The 23489-nt window shown below is 39.3% G+C and overlaps 1 protein-coding gene across 1 annotated transcript in view; it reads right to left on the reverse strand.

Annotated features, from left to right (window-relative positions):
* The window catches only part of LOC117265098 (sodium channel protein type 5 subunit alpha-like), a 370250-nt gene that overhangs the window by 74069 nt on the left and 272692 nt on the right, over positions 1–23489 (reverse strand). Inside the window, exon 23 of the mRNA XM_033639488.2 lies at positions 1880–2003. Within this exon, the coding sequence (XP_033495379.1) occupies positions 1880–2003 (124 nt within the window). The remainder of the gene's footprint in view (positions 1–1879; positions 2004–23489) is intronic.

Below are 23489 nucleotides of genomic sequence, written 5' to 3' on the forward strand. Positions count from 1 at the left end.
GGCATGCAAGAAAAACTGTAATTTTCTTCACAAATTCAACTTAACATGTGTAAGTGAGTTATCGATATACAAATGATCATTTAGGGAGTAAGGTATTCCTTTGAGCACTTGAACAATTAAACAACTACTTCCATTTTTTCATCGTCCTTAACACCAGAATATTTCATGGTGTTGTTGAGACATTTCATGTAAGACTTATGCTCTTTACTTATCAAAAAGAAAAACTAAACTTAAGTCTGATTAAAAAAAACAAACAAACTTAAAACCTGCTTTCTTTTGCTGTTAAATTCGTAGATGTTAAAAGGGGACTTACTGTTGACTGTGTGTTGGAAAAAAAAAGAAAACAAAACAAGAGACTTTTTTTTGTTTCCTAATCATCACCTCTGTCTTATCTCGCTCAGGATTTTATTTGTTGATCTGATCAAACTTGGTAAGTAGGGCTAACATCATTGTGTTATATGCAGATATAAAGCTGCATGTCATCTGCATAGAACAGAAATAAATGTTCTTTTGTTCTTGCAGTTCTTTTACCACAAATAGAAGATAATACATCATTGGCTATTTTAGATCTTCAGGGATTTAATTCCTGGGATTTCATTGGCTGTTGGTTGCCGAATAGTACTCTGGTGTTCCCCCAGCCTTTTTTTCTCCTATGTCTCTGCCATGCTAGCTGTGCAAAATTGGGGCTAAGACAAATATGCATGCTCCAGGAGGGAAACTGGCTGAGTCAGGAAGGAAACAAGGTTTTTGCCTTTCACCTGAGTTCATCAGTACCGGATCATAAATCTCATTATGAAAGTATTGGGGCAAGTGGGTGGTGGGATGGGCTCATCATTAGTGGAAACCATGTGCATACAGCTTCAAAACATTTAAAGATCTGCAAACTTGCACACTCATTGCAATGAAGGAAGGAAAGACGGAGGTGAAATAGTCTGAGTGATGACCTGTTCTGATTTTAAGAGAGTTTTGCTTGCAGTATAAATGCAACATGACCAGCCCAGTTACCAAAAGAAAACCTTGGCGCTTATGCAAATAATAGATATGTTAGATTATATTAACATTTCTTAAATGAGGTAACATATGAGCTGACTATCTCTGGGAGGTGGAGGGGATGGTGGATGGGATGACACCAAGGTGAGATGGCTGCCAAACTGCAGACCACTGTTCAAGACCAAGAAACAAAACAACTGGTTGTTTTTTGGCAAGTCACTGCTGTGTTCCCAGTTGCTTTCATCTACCAGATATGGATGATTTTGGCCGCCTGTCACAGTTTTGTGGCACAAAAAAGTGGTTGTTTTATTTACCAAGTCATTGTTGCGTTTCCCGTTAGGATAGTGCCATAACAGTGGTTGCTTTTTACTGAGACATTGCTGTGTTTCCAGTTGGGATAGTGCAAAAAAACCTGACTATTTCAAGCCAAAATATGATCTTTACCTAACCATAAGCAAGTGCTTTTTGTACCTACACCTATCCACACATTAACCGTCTTCAGGGTTGTGAAAAGGCAAAGAAACGTTTCTGCAACATGATAACATACAATAAAATATGACATATCTGTGGTTTGTATAAAAGTACAATGCCGACACTCATTCTGATGCCTGAATTGACATAACTATAGAACCTGTCTGGTGTAAAATACCATCTTTGTTAGCAAAATTTGATTTTACGTATGATTAGCACATTAACAATTCCGTAATAACACATCTAATAACAATAATATATATATATATATATATATATATATATATATATATATATACATATATTTTCTAATATGTTGTATCCGTGTTTCCTTGTGTAAAAGTGTTAATTGTGTCCAACCTTGTTGCCTCAGCTGCTTTGTGTTTGTGTGTGTGTGTGTGTGTGTGTGTGTGCTTACTGTCCGGAAAGCAGTTGTCGGGGTCCATGGCCTCCTCAGCCATCTCTGAGTACTCATCCTCTTCATCTCCAGGCTTCCTGAGGTCCACCGTGCTGCCCTCTGATAGACTGATGTCATCTTTCTGCTGAATAATACAACAAGAAACAACCAATCAGATCAGTTCGCAGGTGCATCTCCATGCAGCGCATTAAAAACAAAAGAATTTTAGAATCAATTCTGTACTTCACTGGTAACCACTACTGAGAGGCCAGTACTGGGGTGATATGGCCTCTCTTCCTGGTACCAGTGAGGATTCTTGCTACTGCATTTTGAACAAGCAGCAGGCGGGATAGGGCTTACTGACTGACTCCTACGTGGAAGGAATTACAATAGTCTGTGTAAGAGGAAATAAAAGTGTGCGCTAAAATCTCTAAATCTTTGACGGGCATGTCACGATCCTGAGGGTTTTTTTAATATAATGTTATCTTGTGGACTTTGTTTTTGGGGTTTTCTGTTTGTGTTCTTTCTTGTTTTGTTATTCAATCATGTTTAATCTGTTTCCTGTTTTATTTTGTAGATTCTCTCCTCATGTGTTGTGTCTGGTTTTCCTTCCTGTCTTTGTGTTTTCCTGCTGTTTTCTGTCACACCTGTCTTGTTAGTCCTTTCCTGTTCCCAGTCTTTCTTTCATGCCTGTTCTTTATTAGTCTTGTTTGCTCCAATCTAGTGTCCCCCTCCACACCCTTGTTGTTAGCCAATCCCCATTTCCCTCCTTTTGCCCATGTCCACCTACTTCAGCTGTGTCTTGTTCTTGTGATTAGTTTTCTGTGTTTTCTGTGTTTCCTTTTGTTCCTTGTCAGTTCATCTGTGTTCTTGGTGTCATTTCCTGCTCCGTTTCCTGCCTGGTGTCTTGAGTTCGGTTTGGATTTTTTTTTTACCTGAGTTCATCCCATTTTCATGGTTGGTTTTCAGTTTAATTTTGGTGCTTCTTTCATTTTTGACTTTAAGCTACCTGCCTGCTCCGGATGTTTTTTATCAGCTGCATTAAAGCTTGCTTTTTGCTAAACCTTCAGCCTGACAGAGCAAGAAATGTTTTAATTTTGCAAGTGACCAAAGATGATAAAAGCCAGAGTTACCAACAGAGTAGTCTCGCCACCAGACAATCAGAGATCTCCGCCTTCTGATACACTCGGACACTCCTTTGTAAAGTGTGTTTAACACACCGGAGAAAATGGCCAGTAACAAAGCAAAGGAGACGCCCTCACGGAAATGTGTGCTCCCCCTTTTCTCGTCCGAAAGGAAACAAACACACAGAGAGCTTGAAAATGGATGCCGAGAGATTTAACTCCGTTTTATCAAATGTGTGCTCAGTCCACAAGATTGTGGAAATGAAGGACTTACAGCGACTTTGTTTAAAACTTTTAACGCAGTCGGACTATGTTTACGAGCACAAGCGTTCAGCGAGCTACTGAAGGACCACCCTGCGGATTTACTTTTGGTTCTGCAACGTAGGGAGTTTTTTTAAACTCTGAAATTGTATCCGCCCATCTAAACACAAAATCAGGGAGAAAGTCATCAGTCTTTAGTTAAGCAAAGCGTCTAAAGACTGATTTGTGACTCTACCAACAGAGTTGATTTATCTATCAGATTTTAAACCAGAATCGAAGAAAACACCCAGATTTTTTGCATGTGATTTTATGTTTAATAAAAATGTTACAAGCATACAGTGACTAAGCAACAAAACTGTACACAGAGTGTGCAGAGCTAATAATAAAAAAATAAGATAAGAATATGTGCTAATTTTTAAACAATTAAACAATAAAATAATATATGACATCGTAATAAAATGTACAAATTGAAATTCTGGGCCAATACTGATACCAATGTTTGAAATAACAATTTCGCCAATAGCCAATACTGATTTTTTTGTTTGTTTGTTTGTTTGTTGTTATTTATTCTTCTTTTGTGCCAGGGAAACACAGAAATCTACACTATGAAAAATAAATGTACAGTTTTAAAATTATTCAGTCCTTCATTACATTACCTTTAAATGAGCACAAATTCAATAATACACATCTATGAAACAACCTTTAATATAACCTTCTTTCAAATAAAAATCATCTTTAAAAAAACAAGCAAAAAGCCTTTTTATAGTGCTGTGAAAACATCAACACATTCCTTCCTTAAATAGCTGTTTTTATTCAACTTTCTCGCTAAAAGCTACATTTTACAAGATTACATGGAACACATCATGAGAACACTATAATTTTCATTTGCCCAATACTCATTTTCACTGAATAGAGCTTTAACGCTCCCCAAGTTGTGGCACCCCCTATGGATGACAGCGTCCTTACCATTCTCCTATACTGCCTGTGCCACAGGCCGGCGCTGCACATGTTGAAATCAGTTGAGATCAAAATGAAGGTTTAGTTCAGAGATGGGCGTGGTCTGAACAGCTGGGCCGGATGTAGGGAGGTAGGAAGTAGGGAAGGGGCCACTGCAACCCACCTCCCACTTTATGCCCCTGGCTCACATTCTTTTTAAGTCATTAATCGCTGTGCCTCTGCTGGAGTGATCCCATCACAAGATAGTCCATCACAAGTCTTGACTTTTAAACTTTGTAATGGTCAGACCTCTCAGTGATTGAATTTTTTCTTTAATAGTATATATATATATATATATTATTATTATTATATTATTTACATTTAATAATTTCACAGCAGTCGTAGTGGGGAGCCATTTTTTTCCAAAGATGGCTAGAGCTCTCTTAATTAGTTTTACTTTTCTTTTTTAGTTTAGAGTTGACATGTTATGGTTGAAACACAACCGGTAGCGATATTATTTAATGAATTTATTCAAAAATAGAAAACTTACCCGTACTTCAGCAGTATTCATATTCATAAAGCAGATTTATATACAGTATAACCTCTAAATTGAGTGTACTTCCCCTGCTCTTTCTGGACTATTTCCCTCGCTACCTGCCTTTGGATTTTTTTTTTTATTTTTATTTTTTTTGCTGTTGTTGCTCTTCGTAATGCGTCTTTGAGTATCCTGAAAGTGCTATATAATTCCAATGTATTATTATCATTATTATTATTATTTAGCTTACTCCTTTTTTACCTGATTAAATGATGTTTTTGTAGAAAACAGACAGAGTTTACAAAAATGTGGGACACATATTTAAAGGGCTAACATTTTCACAAAAAAATATATTTACAACAAAGATGATTATAGCAGTACATTTTGACAATGGTGCTATCAGTACACACTGTTAGTTTTAAATTTTGGAGGCTTTTATCACATTTTTTAATAGTTTGAAGTTGTGAATTCTTGTCTGTGACAAGGCTGTTTCCTGACACAGGTTAAGAAATTCAAAAAATAAAAGCAGATCAAATTATTTTATAAATCATACTTATTTCACATATATACTTATATGTATATATGAATTCTAGTAATTAAAGAAGTAGAATTAGCGTGTTTTTACATTATAATCTTAAGGACATGATTCCTCCCAACTGTCAAGAATGGGTAATTATAATTTTTATGACATATATTTTTAGTAATAATCTAATCTGCAATGTATAGTGATTACTGTTATGTGTGGTAAAAAGTATAATATTGCCTTATATATTGCAGCAGAGTATGAGTGTAATGTTGCATAAAATAGAATTTTACCTTTATTCCACCACAGTTTTTGGACAACAGTGGAGCTTTATGGCACTAAGTAATGAGATATATCAGACTTTAGATACACAATCAACACTTGTTAGTAGGATCAGGTCAATGGAAGATTGGGTTTTATTAGTGCTTGTGTTAGCTGTATAGTATCAGCATGTTGTTCTGAGTGTTATTTGAGTAAAGTATGGTGCGTGGTTGTGTGACCATCAGCATCATTTTCCTGCAGTCGGAGCTGAATGAGTCAGATTTAATGTTACATCAATGACAGGAATCCTGGCTGAGAAAACAGAGAGGCATCAACTTCCAAACGCTCCCTCCCTCCCACTGCCAGGAAAACTGCCGTCTGTTCACTTTGACTCTGAGATCTGGACAAAACTAGACGTCAGGAAATCCCCCCTCATCCCCCCCACCCCCCACCCCCTCTATCTCAGCTGACTTCAAAGCTCTGTGTTTGCTGAGCATCATGGGAGTTTAACTTTACAAAGGGACAAGGGAGATGGAGGGATAGGAGACAGGTTTTCTGCTGAGGGCTGAGGATGGAAATTTGGCAGGTTTTATTGAATGTCTGGACAAAGACACAGCAGGGGTGTGTGTGTGTGTGTGTGTGTGTGTGTGTGTGTGTGTGTGTGTGTGCGTGCTGTACATGTGCTTGTGTGTGTGGACAGGTGAACTAACTACCTGAGTCAACAGCTAACTCATGAATGCATTCAGAGTCTGGGAACAGAGAGCAGCCGCTGTGACGAATGCCAGCCTTGGACACACACACACACACACACACACACACACACACAAAGGTGAAGCCAAACGGACTGAACACACACCTAATCTCTGACAGACACTTACAGGTGAAAAGATCTGCACACAGAAACTGGATAATGTAACACACACACGCGCAGCAGCCTTGGGCCGGAACCCAGACAGTTGACGTCCATAATGAGGGGTTTAAATGTATTTCTATTCACAAGCTGTTTCTATTGTGCAGACACAGAGGAGCTGAAGGCAGTGAAACACATTCAGGGCCTGTTAAATAATGAATCACATGCAATCAGATTACTTTAATCACAGTAAAAGAATGAGATTTCAGGATGGTTATCCCAACTTGGGTCAAATTCCCCTAGAATTCAACCATTAAAACTGTACTCACAGAGTTAATGGTTGAATTATAGGGGAATGGAGACATTGCTACAAATCCATTTCATTTGGAGGTCAAACCGACAGTGAGCGCTCCCAAAATGCCCAGATCATCCTCCCAAAAAACAGCTGTCTGTGCAAGTGTCTTATATTGTGCTGCAAGAATGAGTCCTAAAACCTGGAAATGACTTAGCATTTTAGCATTCCTGATTCCTTCATCTCAAAGATGCCTGAAATGAGGTCTGTGGTTAACACAAGCTTCAAAGATTTTTACGTTTTGTTCTATGACATAAAATACGTCAGTTAATACCCCACTGTGAATTTAGAAGCTTTAATGTCTCACAAAAGGCAGTTGCTAACAAGTGGCTTAATGGAACAACAGAATGTCATCATCCAGAATGCAGATTAACAGCCCTGTTGTAGTGGCGACACTGAAGTCATGTGACTGTAGTATAATTTGTTTATAGCCTAAGGTTAGCTTTTATCCTCTTATCTTTTTTTTTAAATATATTTTTGGGGGCATTTTTTGCCTATAATTGATAGGAAAGCTAAGTGTGAAGGGGAGAGAATGAGGGAATGACACGTAGCAAAGGGCCACAGGCTGGAGTCGAATCCAGGCCACCGCGGCAACGGTCTTGTACATGGGGCGCCTGTTCTATCCACTAAGCCACTGGATTTGACTGAGAAGGCAAGGACACTATTGGCAGACAGCCTGTCATGCAAAGCAGCCTTCCTTAATTATGCATAACTTTAGCCTTAATAAAATGTAAACAGGTGAGTTATATAAAATTTGCCCCCTGTACAGTTGTCACGAGGGGGGATATTAGCTATTGAGACCAAAACAGTTTGTTGTAAACATGTTTATTTCTGCCATAAAGTTGGCAATTTTAACATGGGGGTCTATGGGGATTGACTTGCTCTTGGAGCCAGCCTCATGTTGCCGTTCAAAGAACCAACACATGCTCATGTGGACCTTGTCACACATTGATGTTTTGGCCATGGACTGTCCGTCCACTTACGACGTGCAAGGTACCTTGGATGTGTTGGTTGTTGATGTTATGAGACACTGTGTCAAATTCTCTTTTTTGAAGATGCACTTCCATTTTCACAGGAAATTTGATGTTTAAAGAATCAGCGTTTTTTTTCCTGGTTGGGTTTAGGCAACTAAAACACACTTAGGTTTAGGCAACAAAAGGAAGTGGTTACGTTTAGGAAAAAAGAACAGGGTTTGGCTTAACCGTCCTGCCCATCCCACTCAGACTTTCGCCGCCTTAACTTTTGTCCTGTCCCGTTGCATTTCCCCCTGACGCTGCAGGGCACCGTTAAACTATAATGGCAACTGGCTGCGTATCATGCTGATGTCAGAGGACGTTTTTTTGTTTCTGACGCTGCAAATCACTGCCCAAGCGCCAGATTTCGACAACCTCGGAGTGAGACCGGGCTCAAATAACTGCAGTTTTTAACATCTCCATGTTGGCTTCATTTCTCAGCTTGATTGGAACATTTACTGTAAGGCAGTAACCTCTAGTGGCTGTAGTAATTATGGCATGAGCAAAGGAGGAAGTCAGGTGACGTATTAAAAACAGCGACAAAGTCAATGAGGGGAGGAGGTCGGGGTGGCTGGATCAAGCCCCCAGACTGGGCTTTGAAACAAATTTGACATAGTGGTCAAACTGTGTACAATAATGTAATGATACTGGGCCCCAAAAATCTTTTTTCCCATAGACTTACAGTATGTAAGTGATGTCTGAAAATGAGTAGGAATATTTTTTTTGAGGGTCACAAATCCTGTGAAATGACTCGTTTTACCATAAGGATTGGAACATTGGGAAAAGTCTAGAGGAGCACCATAATTAAAACCTTTTATTGCTATTTAAGTCAGTGTATCGCTCAACCAGAAGTCAGCTGCTTGGCCGGCAGAAGTCTCTGATGTGCCTGCTCTGTGGGAAAAACAAGATGGCGATGGCTGAAATGCTGAGCTTGAGGCTTCAAAATGGGAGTCCAAAAAAAAAAAGTGGTGAAGTCATGGTAGCTTCGTCCATTATTTTACAATCTATGGTTTTTGTATAAAAGCAATTTTGCTTAAACTGGCTTTAAGGGAGTAAATGAAGCTGTGGGAGACCTGTAGTTACAGTAGAAACAGTGACTCACATCGAGATTAAAGTTGGTAATCTGTTTTTATCTGTTGTGTGTGTGCATTCTGTACAGGGCATGTGTTATAAGTGGGCTGGCATGTCTGTCATCCCTCCAGTCACAAACACTGAAACCACATCCTGCACCTACTTATCATTCCTCTGTGTGTGTGTTTTCTATTAATACTTAATACATTAATTGAGGAACATTAGAGAGGGACACACACACACTATTTTAATGTGGCATAGATGTAGTCGTAAATTTCTTGAATCCACTCTCTGCTCTTGATCTCTGTATTCTTTTGTAACACACACACCAACACACCCGCACACACACACACACACACACACACGCACACACGCACACACGCACGCACACACACACACACACACACACACACACACACACACACACACACTGTCAGCAGACTGGATGACCACACTTCACTGTTTGTATTCATGTTTTCTTGTCAGCTCGTTCAGACATTTCATTCATTCATTCACAGTTAAAGTGAAGCACGTGGAGTTGTTCGTCTTCACAAATGCAAAAATAAGTCATATTTTATCTTTTCAACAGACTGAGAGAGAAAGAAAGAAAAAGAGAGGAGAAGATGAAGACAACAAAGGAAAACAGATATGCAGAGTTGCTTATCTGCATCCAATGAGTTGCTACAAATACTTAAGTACAATTTTATGGCACTTCTGTAAGTGTTTTCATGTTTTGCTTTTTTTTTTTTGCCTTTACTCCACTACATCTCAGAGGGCATATATTGTACTTTTTAAAAGTACTACATTCATTTGACCACTATAGATACTTAACAAACTCAGACTATACACAGTGGCATGCAAACATTTGGGCATCCCTGTTCAAAATTTATTTTACTGTGAATAGTTAAGTGAGTAGAAGATGAAGTGATCTTCAAAAGGCATCAAGTTAGATATGAAACATGCTTTTCAACATTTTCGTAGAATTGCTAGAAAGGCAAATCAAAACACCCACTGACTGCAAAAGATTTATCAGACTCTGGAGTGGTGGTGCACTGTTCTACTGTGCAGCTACACCTGTACAAATATGATCTTCATGGAAGAGTCATCAGAAGAAAACCTTTCCTGTGTCCTCACCACAAAATTCAGCATCAAAAGTTTACAAAGGAACATCTGAACAAGCCTGATGCTTTTTGGAAACAAGTCCTGTGGACTGCTGAAGTTAAAATAGAACTTTTTTGGACGCAATGAGCAATGGTGTGTTTGGAGAAACATGGCTGCAGAGTTTCATAAAAGAATACCTGTCCTACTGTTTAACACGGGGAGGGTGGATCGTGCTTTGGGCTTGTGTTGCAGTCAGTGGCACGGGGAACATTTCACAGGTTTAGGGAAGAGTGGATTCAGTTAAATTCCAGCAATTCTGGAAGTAAGCATCACACCATCTGTGAAAAAGCTTAAGTTGAAGAGAGGATGGCTTCTTCAACAGAACAATGATCCTAAACACACCTAACAATGGACTACCTCAAGAGGCACAAGCTGAAGGTTTTGTCCATGGCCCTCACAGTCCCCTGACCTAAACATCATTAACTCTTGTACTCCACACTCATTTTGTAGCAAAAACGCCTAAAATGACATACCAAAATTAAATGACTGTGGCGTCTGAACCGCTCTGACTACATGCATGCATGAGGTCTTGCCAGAAAGAAAACTCTCTGAAGTTTCTTGTGAAAGTGTCAGAAACACTCTAGGTGTTTACAGAGACAGAGTAATGGGCCTCTGAAGTCTAAAAAAAATAAAAAATGATTTTTCAGGATGAATAACTGTCTGTAGCTTCATCTGAGCAGGTAAATGACACCGTGGGGCTGCAGGCACACTATCAATGAACTTTTCCCGTCGAAAAAAGGCATGACATGCAATTTTGGACTTTGTGTGTTTAGGCTGCTCTGGTGCGAAATACATTATAAATAAAAGAAAAACGATGTTATTTTTGAAAAGTTGAGAGCTTCCTGAATCCGGCAATACCAAACATCACATGGTTTGATGACGTAGTGCGCCTGGGAGATACCATTTAACAGAGGAGGGGGGGAGCGAGAACATCAGTGTCCTGGCAGAGTTAGAGAGGTTAAAAAAAAATCTGTGGATAGACCTCAAAAGAGCAGTGCATACAAGATGGCCCAAGAATCTCACAGAACTAGAAGCTTTTAGCAGAAAAGAATGGGTGAAAATCCCCCAAACAAGAACTGAAAAACTCTTAGCTGGTTACAAAAAGCATTTAGAAGCTGTGGTATCTGCAAAAGGGGAAACTTCTAAGTATTGACCATACAGGGTGCCCAAACTTTTGCTTCAGGCCCTTTTCCTCTTCTGTTGTTTTTTTAAGTAAAGATTGAAACTGAAACGTAATCATGCTTTAAATATTGACGAAATGCTTCATCTTTAACTTTTTGCCTTTTGGAAATCAGTTTACCTTCTACTTACTTAACTAGTCACAGTAAACAAAATTCTATGAGTAGATGGTTTAATCATAAATTTAGATTTTAAATCTTGTTGGGCACTAATGCAACTCAAAAGCACCAGAAGTGAGAAGAATGACACTTTATTCTCACAAAGTCTTAGAAAAACTTGATTGAGCTTCATTTTTCAAGGGATGGAGTTTGGATGCAATGAAAAGTATTTCCTTTGCTCATGGTACAACCTTCTGTTTAAGCTCCTTTATCCACAAAAAGCTGCAAAAAGTTTCTGAGTTCTGAACTGAGCTGAATTAAAAGACAATCTTTTTTCAAGTAAGTTTATCTTAAATATCTGATGTTTTGGTGCTTATATCACAACTTTAAAGAGTTTTAAGGACAAGTTTTTCATAGTCTTGATTTTTATACTCTTTTCAAAAAAACATCATTAAATGTTTTTGCTTTTATATTTTTTTTCAAGGTTCAAAACAAGTTAATTTCTCTGCATTATGCAATGTTTTGTTTGTATGTTTGCAATACTGTCTGTAGTTTATCTGTGATGTAACTCTACAGGCTGCAGCTTGTGTTAACAGGACGACAGGAGAAGCAGAGACGTTTTGATGTCGACTACAAAATAACAGACAAGAGAAATCAAAGCAGTGCTGCCGCGTCCGTCTCCCACCACCTGCCTCTGCAGACAACACCTGTACATCTGTTAGCCGGGTCCTGAACTCTGCAGGGGTCAGAGGTTGCCAGTGAGAGACTGAGGGGGCGGAAGGAGTGATGAGGGTCACAGTCTGTTTTACAAGCTGCCATTCCAGGGCAGCACACACACACACACACACACACACACACACACGCACACACACACACACACACACACACACACACAGCAGTACACTTGGCATAAATGCAGAAAAGCAGAGTGACAAACACACCAGCTCAGGTGTTTATAAGCAGCGTTAATGGCTGCTTTTAAACTTTTAAGAGCTTTTTAAGTGTTTGGGGCAGAAGTGACACACACACACACACACACATATAAAGACCATAATTACACTCAGTTTTAAAATGTCTTTCGGTGATTTGAACACAAGGCAACAGCCGAGACACATCTCAGTTCACACTTATGTCTATCACGCGTCTCAAGCTGACCTCTTGTAGCCTACTTAGTGCTGTTCACTTTTGACCTGATTGCCTGAGACACATTTTTAAACCAGTGTAAACAGGGTAAAAGAGTCCTAGGGGTGAAGACTTGTCCTGACCTGACATGAACAGGTTCCAGTCCTCTGGACTGGTGGTAAACTGGTTTAGGTCCAGTCTGATTCTTTTCAAAGGGTAACTTTGGTATTTTTCAACCTAGACCCTATTTTCCCATGTTGTTGTGTCTAAGTGAGTAGCGAGAACAACAATTTTTGTAATTGGTCTCTGCAGCCACTGGACAGGCTACAATGGAGCGTTACTGAGCAATTCAGCATTACCAATCAACGTTAACTAAAAGTTTTTTTTTTTTTTAAAAAAAACATCACGGTAAAACATGCTTCTTTCAATGTCGACAGAAACAAAATAAAACCATTTTGGTTTGTATTTCCACTGTTCTAACAATTTTGCTTTGGTTGAAATAAACCCTTAATTCATCCAGTTAGATGTGAAAACATGCTGGCTCTATACATGCTAAACTTTCTGTGTATTTAAATGAAGTCTGGTGTGATTTGGGATTGGCAATTCCAGGGCTTTTCTGGTTGAACAAAAAGATCTTATGCTTTAACAGAAAGGTCTGTCTCTGTAACATTATTCCATAATGTTGTCAGACACTCAGAGTAACAATCTGAGCCTGTCAGTGTCAAAAATAAACACTTTTAGTGGACGTAAATTGATGGTGCTTATCAGCTTCTTTGCATGTATTGTTGGTGCGCTGTCCAAATGGAGGGCAGCTGGAGCTTAGGGCTGTTCCAATTGATCAAATTGAAAAACAAGGTCTATGAAAAGTCCCCAAAATATTAGGACGTAGTAACGATAACCTGACAGTGGTGCATTAGTATACAGAATTGACATATAAAAAAAACAGTTATACTCTAGCACATTTACTCACCCGGCCAAAAACAAGACAGCAGTCATTTCAGTGGTGGATCCAACCGCACAAAAAATAGTAACAGTCCACTAGAGTGGAGGACCAGGTAATTTGTAATGACGATCATGTCCACACCGGGCTAACTGGTTAAGTTGTCGAGAAAAAAATCACTTTTCTTTGTTTTGTATGGATCACATCCAACTTAAGTTTCAATTTTCTGATGATACCTGCTGCCTGCAGGTTCATTCAACCCTTTTATGTAGTCACTTTACTCTATTTACAATTCACACAGTATATGGATTTATCACTTCCTGCTTTCCATGTCAATTTCAGATGTCATAATAGTCACGTCAAACAAGCTATTGCCCACAGGGGTTACATTGCAGCCTTTTTTGCCACAACCTGCTGCAGCACTCTTGCTCAGTACTGAACCAATTTAAAAAATTGTTGGTCCCATTAGTCCACTTAGACACAAAATCATAGGTGTCCAGTGGTAGATAGAGTATTCAGATCCTGTACTGAAATAAAAATACTAATACCACACTGTTACAAGTTAAAGTCCTGCATTAAAAATGCTCCTTGTGAGTATAATCAGTTAAAGGTAGTTAAGGTAATTAAAGTATCAAACTGTCTCCTGTGACTGTTATTCTATTATATATGATCTCATTATATGATTCTGACTCATGCATTAATGTAAAGCAGGATTTTACCTCATTTTATACTATTGACTAATGATTATTTTTTATTTTTTTTAAAGATTATTTTTTCAGGGCTTTTTGCCTTTAATGGACAGACAGGGTGAAATGGGGGAGAGAGAGAAAGTGGGGGGAGGGGGGGGGGGGGGGGGGGGGGGGGGGGGGGGTCGCAAGCCGGAATTGAGCCTGCGACCGCTGCAGCGGCGATGAATCGCCTTTGTATATGGGGTGCCGGCGATATCCACTATGCTACCGGTGCCCCATGATTATTTTTATTATGCATTAATCTTAATTAAATGTAAAAAGTACAATATTTCCCTCTGAGATGAAGTGAAGCGGAAGTATTGAGTGCCACAAGAAGCAAATACTCAAGTACTTTATCTTTGAATGTAAAACAGTATTTAAGTGAATGTGCTCAGATTCCAGCACTGTGGATATTTAATAATCATCTTTTAAAGAGTTTTAAATGATCCAACTGAAAGAGTCTCCCAGACATTTTAAGATTGTGTTACTCAGTTTATGGCACAGTCATTCCACTATGACCTTTGACCTTGGCTGCTGACCGCGTCCACCTCCAGCAGCTGATTTCAGCTTTATGAGACAGTAAAACCTCGTTCGGTGATTGATGGTGCCATTAAAGCGCAGGTCAGCTATTTAATCATTACATAACCAAACACAGGGTCTATTAAAACAGAGTGCTGCAGCAGCTTAACAGCTTTCTATTTACAGTGAGCTGTTTGTGTACCGAAAATAAATTACATACAACAGACCTGCAGGGAGAGGAGAGATGGGGCGAGAGATATAGAGAGGTGGAGAGGGAGGGGAGAAAAACAAGAAATTACAGCTGGGAGAGAGGGAGAGATAACAAGAGGGAGGATGGATGAATGTGCATCCTGTGGCATTAAATGTATTCTCTTTTTGTTGTGTTGCACCACTGGCTGGAATTTTACCCAGACACAGGTAATTGAGTCTACAGCAGAGTCTAAAGCAGAGTCCTACATGGGTCTGATTTTCAAGACCCACTCTGAACTTGCAATACTACATCTGCTCCACCACCCGCACATATGACCAGTCAGTTCCAGGCTCAATACAACCCACCAACACAAGATCTGTGGCCTGACCCCAAACTACAAATCCTTTAATATAAGGCACTGTTCAAATAAAACTTTTTTTTTTTTAAAGTTGTACTCATTGGTTCTTCTCGGCTGTTTCAAAACACTGTTGCAGGAATCATCTATATGCCAATGTCAGGGTGTATTTCAGGTGGTCTTTTTAATTGTTGGTAGTTGCTTTTGTGTTTCTTGTTTTTATGGTTCACTTATAGCATAAACAAATATAAGTTTTAGTTTTTCTTTGTAGAAATCTCATTTTGTGTTTAATATTGTTTATTTTGGACTTGTATATTCTAGATTCTGTATTTCTGTTCTATGTTGTCTGCCTGTCTTGGCCAGGACACTCCTGCAGTCAGCTTGCCAACAGCATGCTCCCTCAGACCTTGTGGCATCTGTGGCATTGTGTTGCATATTTTAGAGTGTCCTTTTAATGTGACCATACCAAGGCACACCTGTGTAGTAACAATGCTGTTTAATCAGCATGTTGATATGCCACACCTGTCAGGTGGATGGATTCTTTGAAAGGGGAAAGTGCTCACTAACACAGATTTTAACAAATTTGCAATCAGAATTTGTTCAGTATATTTTAAAATGAAGGTAGATCAGGAAATACAATTCAAATGAATATATCTGGCTTATTCTCATAATATGGAGCAGCACATCTCCACAGTTAACATGCCTGTTAGTAATGCACTTGATTGAAGCAACTCTTTGCAGAAGACAAAGCCGACACAAAGTAAGCAGTCACAAGATTGAAATGTTATAACATTAAATTAAAGTATTCTTATTATTCTTATTTGTTTTAATCTATTTATCATCCAACACCTGGAATTCATCCTGGGTGTTCTTTCCTACAACCAGAACTGAGCAGAAATAAAGTTAAGACTAAAAGACTAAATATCACCAAATCAATTTATTTAATGGATTACATAGCACACAATTATCTTGTGAACAAACCACAAGCATCCTGACAACTGCAAAAGGATGCCTGTAGCCCAGGTAAGAGAAATCACCACAGTGGCAGACAGCATGAACGCAAAGTCCAGCAACACTCATCGCATCTATTTATGTAAATGCCTGCAACAGTGACAACCAGTGACATATCAGGGTCTTGCAGGGTTGTTCCATTTCATAGGGGAAGATTTCAACCACTATCCCATGTAACACTGGTCTGAGGGGCAACGTGGCAAACAAGGGGCAGAAGTGAGCATGAGAACTAGGATTGAGAACTTATCAGACGCACGTTGTCATGGTCAACTCCAACAATATTCAGTTGGATAATATTAATAACACCAAGCTACCCTTGAGCCAGGCACCAAAAACAAACATGCAGACTGAGGTTGTATGGATGTGAAGCAGGACAGTGCTTGGGCTGCACACTCACTCACTCACACACACACACACACACACACACACAGCTGCTGACTAACCTTATTCAGATATCAGCAGCACCTTCTTGCTGGTACATTATTTAACTGCCTAAGTAGGTCACGCGCTGGCAAACACATATTGTTCCAAATAATAAAAAATCATTTCACATTTATGTTGCTGAGCCAGCAAGGAGGCTCGCCAAAAAACAACCGCACACACCCGCGTGAATAATTTAGACGTCAAAATGTGACGTATTTAACAAAAAAACTGAGCAGCCATGTCTATTACTCATAGTGAAAAGGCCTGTGCGAGTAAAAGTACCACAGACTCATTTATTCTTACTGCAGTTAGTCAGCGCTGACGTTGGTGGGTAAAACTGCAATAACTGAGGGGGGGTTTTTTGCTTTCAAGCAGCAGAAATAAACTGTGAACGGACACATTATCACCTGATACATTTTTTATAATGTGCTTGTTGGCAAACAGCTGCTGATATACAGTAGACATCCATCAAATACAGAAACACATTATTATTATAAACATTTTGGTGTTTATGTCACCTGATGAATGCCCAATTTAGCTGCTAAATGCTCCCTGTGTTCACCAGAAAGTCTCTGTGTCTGCTGCTGTGTCCCAATGGTGGAAGTATTCAGTTCCATATGTATGCTCATTGCTCAAATATGTTTTGCCACTCCAGGCAGATTTTTTTTTTTTATTATTTTTGGTCAAAAATGGCTCTCTTGATAGTTAAGGTTGCTGACCCCTAGTTTAGGCAATGAAACTACTTGGTTAGGTTTAGAAAAAAGATCATGTTATGGGTTGAAGTATGTTTGTTATGCAACAGCAAGGTAACATAAATACATTACTTAAGTAATGTCAGTGTACAACCACCATGTAAATTATGTTACGTTAAAATAACATTGAATTTTGGTTTTCACACGGGACATGAACTTTGGTCTGTTTTGTCTGACCCATGCACCTCTCCTTCTTTCCACCCAACACAGACTTTTTTGCTCTTTATGATATGACTAGTTGTGGTACTTGATTATAATTGGCTGAGTCACATTTGAAGCCATTGAAAAACACTCCATTTGCACAAAGCTGTGACCGCAAAACAACAGCATTACTACGCCAATTAACAGTTGTTTCAAAATATCCAATATTGTTGTGAATTTAGATTTACTGGGTGGGCTGAGCCTGGATAACTGGTTGAAAGAGATAGACAGGAGGATGTTAAGAAGAAAGGAGACAAGCTGAAATTAACGAGAGAGAGATTAAAGCGCTGGAAAAGTCAAGAAATGTGGTCGGACTATGTGGTTAATTTGCCATTGGAGTAGTGAAAAAACCTCATTGAGAAGGATGGAACAAAACATCCCATCACGAAGTGTTAACAAAGGCAGACCTTTAGGAAATCAGGCACTGAATCCAAACACACCTGAAAGTCTTGTCAACAACATCTGGTTAATGTGTAGCTGCATAACAGACACAGGGCTGAAGAGGGCAACCGCCAACTGAAGCTTGAATTATTTATCATCCACCAGTACAAGAGTGGTTAGTAATATGCAATACTGTCATTCGATGAATGCATAAAAAACAAAAAGAAAGGAATGAAGACAGCTTCTGGGAATTTTTGTTTGAAAGCCAGGGAGCCCACTGTGTCCTGTTGCTTTGTTGGAGAAATACCTGTCGCTGCTGCCACCCAATCCACTGGCTTTTTATCTCCATCCAAAGCAAACAAACTACACTACCCATCAAAGGTCGGTTCATCATGTAATGTTAGGTATACTAGAGCCCATGGGGGAAACTTCTTCAGCTCCATGTTGCCACAGATATGTAAAGCAGCTGGCACTTTCTGCTGCATCTGTGGGTTGCTTTGCAACCATTTTGCTGAATGTAGCTGAAGAACTAAAAATCACTGTAACCATGGCCTTTCATGGTGTTTTGCTTAATTATTATATGTCAGTTGCTCTCAGTGTCAAGTATTGCCACAGATGGGTTAACGTTAGAGAATTTGAAAGCCTGATGTATCTTATAAAATGCTAAAGGACTTCTAGTGATGTCACTCACAGAGGGGCATGACAAAGCATTAGTAGGGTTGGCGGGATTGGTGGTAGCTGGGTCCAACAACCACTTACTGTCACCCGGGAGGCCACTTTTTGCCTTTTGACAGATTGTATGGCCAAACCCTGTGTTGGCATGTGTTGGCAAAACGTACTGCGTTTGTTGTTGAAGAAAAAAAAAGTCTATTTGCAGTGTTGTACTGACGTAAAGCGTTTATTTTGCAAGAGACTGTATGCAAACTGTAAATTTCCCGTGAAAACATAAATGTATTTTGAAAACAGACAATGCATGTAACAGACAGACAGAAGTTGAAATGGCATCCCAGAATGTCAACAACCAGGGCACACAGGGTACCTTGCACATCATATGTGGATGTGGAAAGTCCATGACCAAACATCGATATGTGACAAGGTTGGAGTGAAAATGAGATTTGACATGCTAGGAATGAGAATGTGCTGGAAAAACACTTCAACCTTCAGTTTATCACAAACATTCAAAATCAGCACATGTGGAGATACATGGTTTTTACTGGACAGGAAGGGGATGAAAAACTATCATCTGTAAACTAACTAAGTCTGTCAGATGAATGTAGTGCAATAAAAAGTACAACATTTACCTCTGAGATGTAGTGGAGGAGTATTACGTGAAAATGGAGACACTCCAGTAAAGTACAAGTACCTCAAATTGCTACTTAATCGCAGTAGCCTACTTGAGTAGATGTACATTCCATCACGGCCTTAATACAACAAATTTTTTGCACTTCAGCCAAGCTTAAAACCTTTTTGAGTTTTTTCCACTCAGGTTTTTTTGTGCCAAATTTGAAAATATGCATAAAAACAGTTTAGTGGAAACACACCTATTGTCTAAACTATCAACCCAAATCAGCTGAATGCATCTGATGTGAGACAGAATCCAGCATCTAATGTATTATTATTCCATATCTACAAAGGTCAGGCTAACCGGTTCAAGAAAAGTTCAAGTCATGTCAGGAAACCCTTTCCAGAGCTCCCTGACTGTTACGCAACACAAACACCCACAGTGAGTGGCGAGGAAATCAAAGAATTGGGGGTGAAATAAGGAAATCAGAGGGTGAATTAAAGACCAGTGATGTGTAACATGAAGAACACGAGGATGAGGATAAAAACACGCTTCTACTCCTCTGTTTTCTTCTTCATTCTATGTAGAATGTTGAGCTCAATTAAAAGCAAAAGCAATAGAGTAAGTGAGATGTAACAAGAGGGAGAAAAAAACAGCCTGACTGTTACACACACACACACACACACACACACCCTGAAAACAAAGCTTGATGCTAAAGAGTTGTGAAAGCAGTGATGCTCTCTGACTCCCCCCTCTCCCTTTCTGTTGTCCCGACCCCCAACAGCCTCTCATCCCTCTCTCTCCCTAACACACACACACACACACACACACACACACACGCATGCACGCACGCACGCACACACACCCACTCTTTCTCTCTCTGACTCGACAACAGCTGTTTTGGGGGGAAAATATGCTCCTGAGTTTTGTTCTATTTATGCTGCCCTTTCACATTAGGTCAGTGTGTGTTTTTCTGTAAGTGTGTGTGTGTGTGTGTGTTTGTGTGTGTGTGTTTGTGTGTGCTCTGCAGTGCTCATTGCATTTGCATGTTTCACCTCATGGCTAACTGGCTACTGCACCATGCAAACACAGAGACTGAAGCAGAAATGATCAGCTTGTTTGCTGCTCAGTGTATATGCTGCTGTACAAACAGAGAGAGAGAGTCCCCTTAACCTCCTGAGACCACAGCTTTTCTTTGGTATGAATTTTTAATTTCTTCAGGCTATTTGGGATGAGAAGGACCTAAAACTAAGCATTACTGTATCTCTGAGCAGAAGGTATTTTTTAAAAAGTTGTCCTTATATTCAATTTTATTCAATTCAATGTTATTTATAAAGCCCAATATCACAAATAAGAATTTGCCTCAAAGGGCTTAACAGCATATATGAGGACTATGGATTTATTTTTGATAGTCACAAGCAACAAAGTATGATATAAAGTATGTATATAAAGCCGACTGTTGCGTTGCCTCATGTCGCAGTGTCTTGGCCAAAAAGTTGCACATGAACACACCATAAAGACTGCAGCCAACTGCCAACCAGCATGTATGTTCTGCGCCTGTGGGAGAAGAAATAACTCTCCACACCAGCAGATGGTGGTAGTCTGTATTCATCATTCAGAAAGAGAAATTGGAAGACGATCTTGACGCTAGTTAGCTGGTTAGCACATTAACAACACAATCCAATGTTGAGAGAACATAGCATATTCATGTGTCAGTGAACAATGACACAAGGATATAGGAGGACACAGGGTTTTAAACTAAGCAATATGTGAGTTCTTAACACAAGATCAATAAGGTATGTATTATATTAATGGAGAAGTCATTCTTTGGAAGATTCTAACAGTTTAGAAGCCAGAAGGGATGAAACATCACAGTGTTTAACAAGAACATAGCAAAGATTAGAGCAAAGTTTTTAAATTGAAATAAATTCTGTATTGCAAAACACGTTTTTGATTCATTTCTTTCACGTGAATCATGTCAGGACACCTTGTGTCACCTTTGGGGGTTCTGACCCACAGGTTGGGAAACCACTGTGATACAGTATAGAAAGACAGAGAGAGACAGAACAGGTGCACAACATGATTAAAGAGGAGAGGTAATGATGAACTGAGTCAGCACAGGTGTGTGAACACGCACACATGCACACACACACACACTCACACACACACACACACACACATGCATCATGCACATGCGCACACACACACACACACACACACACACACACAGCATGACACAAATCTGTCATTTCATGTTAGATACAAAGAGAAGAGAGAGGAAACAACTAAACATCTCTTCTCCTCCTGCTGCTACAACACACAACATACAACACACACACACGCACGCACGCACACACACACACACACACACATACACACAAAATGAGACTATTTGAAAAATGTGACACAACTCTTACAAAGAACACACACAAACAGACACAGGCACACACACAAGGTGTCTGTGGCTCAGTTGGACTTTTGTCCCGTGAATAGATGAAGAGAGACAGGAGGCCAGCACACACACACACACACACACACACACACACACTAATATACACCCTTTTAGCACAAACACATCACACACACAGCATTGCAGAGTGAGAAAAATGCCAGACCATAATGCACTGCCTCAGGGCTCCAATTCTATCTGAGGGAACCTCTTACTCTGTGTGTGTGTGTGTGTGTGTGTGTGTGTGTGTGTGTGTGTGTGTGTGCGTGTGCACAAAGACACTGTTCACAGAAAGAGAGAGAGGAACTCTCCATGGGATATACTGTAATATTCAGAATATGTTTCAGATTCAGATACAGGATACTTCGTGGATCCCCAGGGGTAAACTGGGAGACCTTATGAATGCTCTGATACTGTATAGACACAAACCTATAAGAAGAGATATGTTGTCTTAAAAATAAAAGATATGGTAAATGCACGAATAGTAGCAAAAGAAATATTTGAAATATGTACCAAATGTGGACAAAAATATATGAAATAAGGACAAATATGTGCATAAGAAATATCAGCGATATGGGCAAATATGTGCAAAAGAAATATAGGTAAATATGTGCACAAGAAATATCAGCGATATGGGCAAATATGTGCAAAAGAAATATAGGAAATATAGGCAAATATGTGCACAAGAAATATCAGAAATATGTGCTAATATGTGCAAAAGAAATATAAGAAATATGGGCAAATATGTGCAAGAAAAATATAAGAAATATGGGCAAATATGTGCAAGAAAAATATAAGAAATATGGGCAAATATGTACATTGAACTTCAAATGTGCAAAATACAAATGTAAGAGTAGAAAAGGTGAGAACTAAATATTAAATAAGATTAGTGTACAGTGTAAAAATTGCACAGTTGAATTGTTATTGCACAAAAATGTAGAGGGTTTCAGGTCAGTATGGCATACTGTGCAGTTTAGCAGTTGAAACAGAAGAGTATTGCACAGTTGAAAATATAAATAATTAAAAAAAAGTGTTAATACAGTAGTAAACCATTATTTACTATGTAAATATATGGTGGAGTAATGGCGTCCTGAGCAGAGAATGAAGTCATGCTCATCGCAAACAGAGAAGCTAAGATTACTAACGTTTACATAATCTGAGCTTCTCTGTTTGTTGTGGTAAACAGGCCCATAGCACGTGCATGTGAGTTCCTGCGTGTATCCAACTGCCTAGCTAATCACTGCTGCTCTGCACTGCGCTCACACATTGGTAACTGGTGATTATAGCAATGGCATTGTAGCCAAAGTGTAGCGCCCACCCTCCGCCCCGGTACTTTAACACCGTAAACTCTGTCAACACTGATGGCATTGTTAGCAGTGTTCGCACTGTTAGCTGTTAGCACTGTTAGCTATTAGCCACTGGCTCATCCACCTCTGTAGATACAGCCAATATTCATGAGAATGACCACGAAACTTCACCAAGGGGGAAAACAAAGCATTCACTACCATGCTGAAGAGTTGCTGTGTGGCTCTCTGCCTGTTAAATAAACTCAAAAATCCAGAGTTGAAGGGTATTTTTCAACCTGGACTTTATTTTCCCACATTTCTGTGTCAAAGTGACTCATTGTAACAACATTTTTTGAAACTGGTCTAGTATCAAGCAAGAGCACTGGCCAGGCTGCAATAGAAGCACTCAGGGCACGTCAGCATCGTCAATGTACCTCCAATAAAAGTACTCGTTTCTGCCACTGACAGGTTTAGTTTGTTATTTTAAATGTCTGACAACATTATATACAGATCCCTAGAACCCCTAACCCTAACCTTTTTTTTTTTTTAAAAAAGAGTAAGATCCTTTTTGCTTAACCAGAAATAACTCTAAAATCGGTATTAAAAAAAAAATCGCAGCTACATAGTC

This window comes from Epinephelus lanceolatus, chromosome 20 (assembly GCF_041903045.1).
Source record: "Epinephelus lanceolatus isolate andai-2023 chromosome 20, ASM4190304v1, whole genome shotgun sequence".
Lineage (NCBI taxonomy): Eukaryota > Metazoa > Chordata > Actinopteri > Perciformes > Serranidae > Epinephelus > Epinephelus lanceolatus.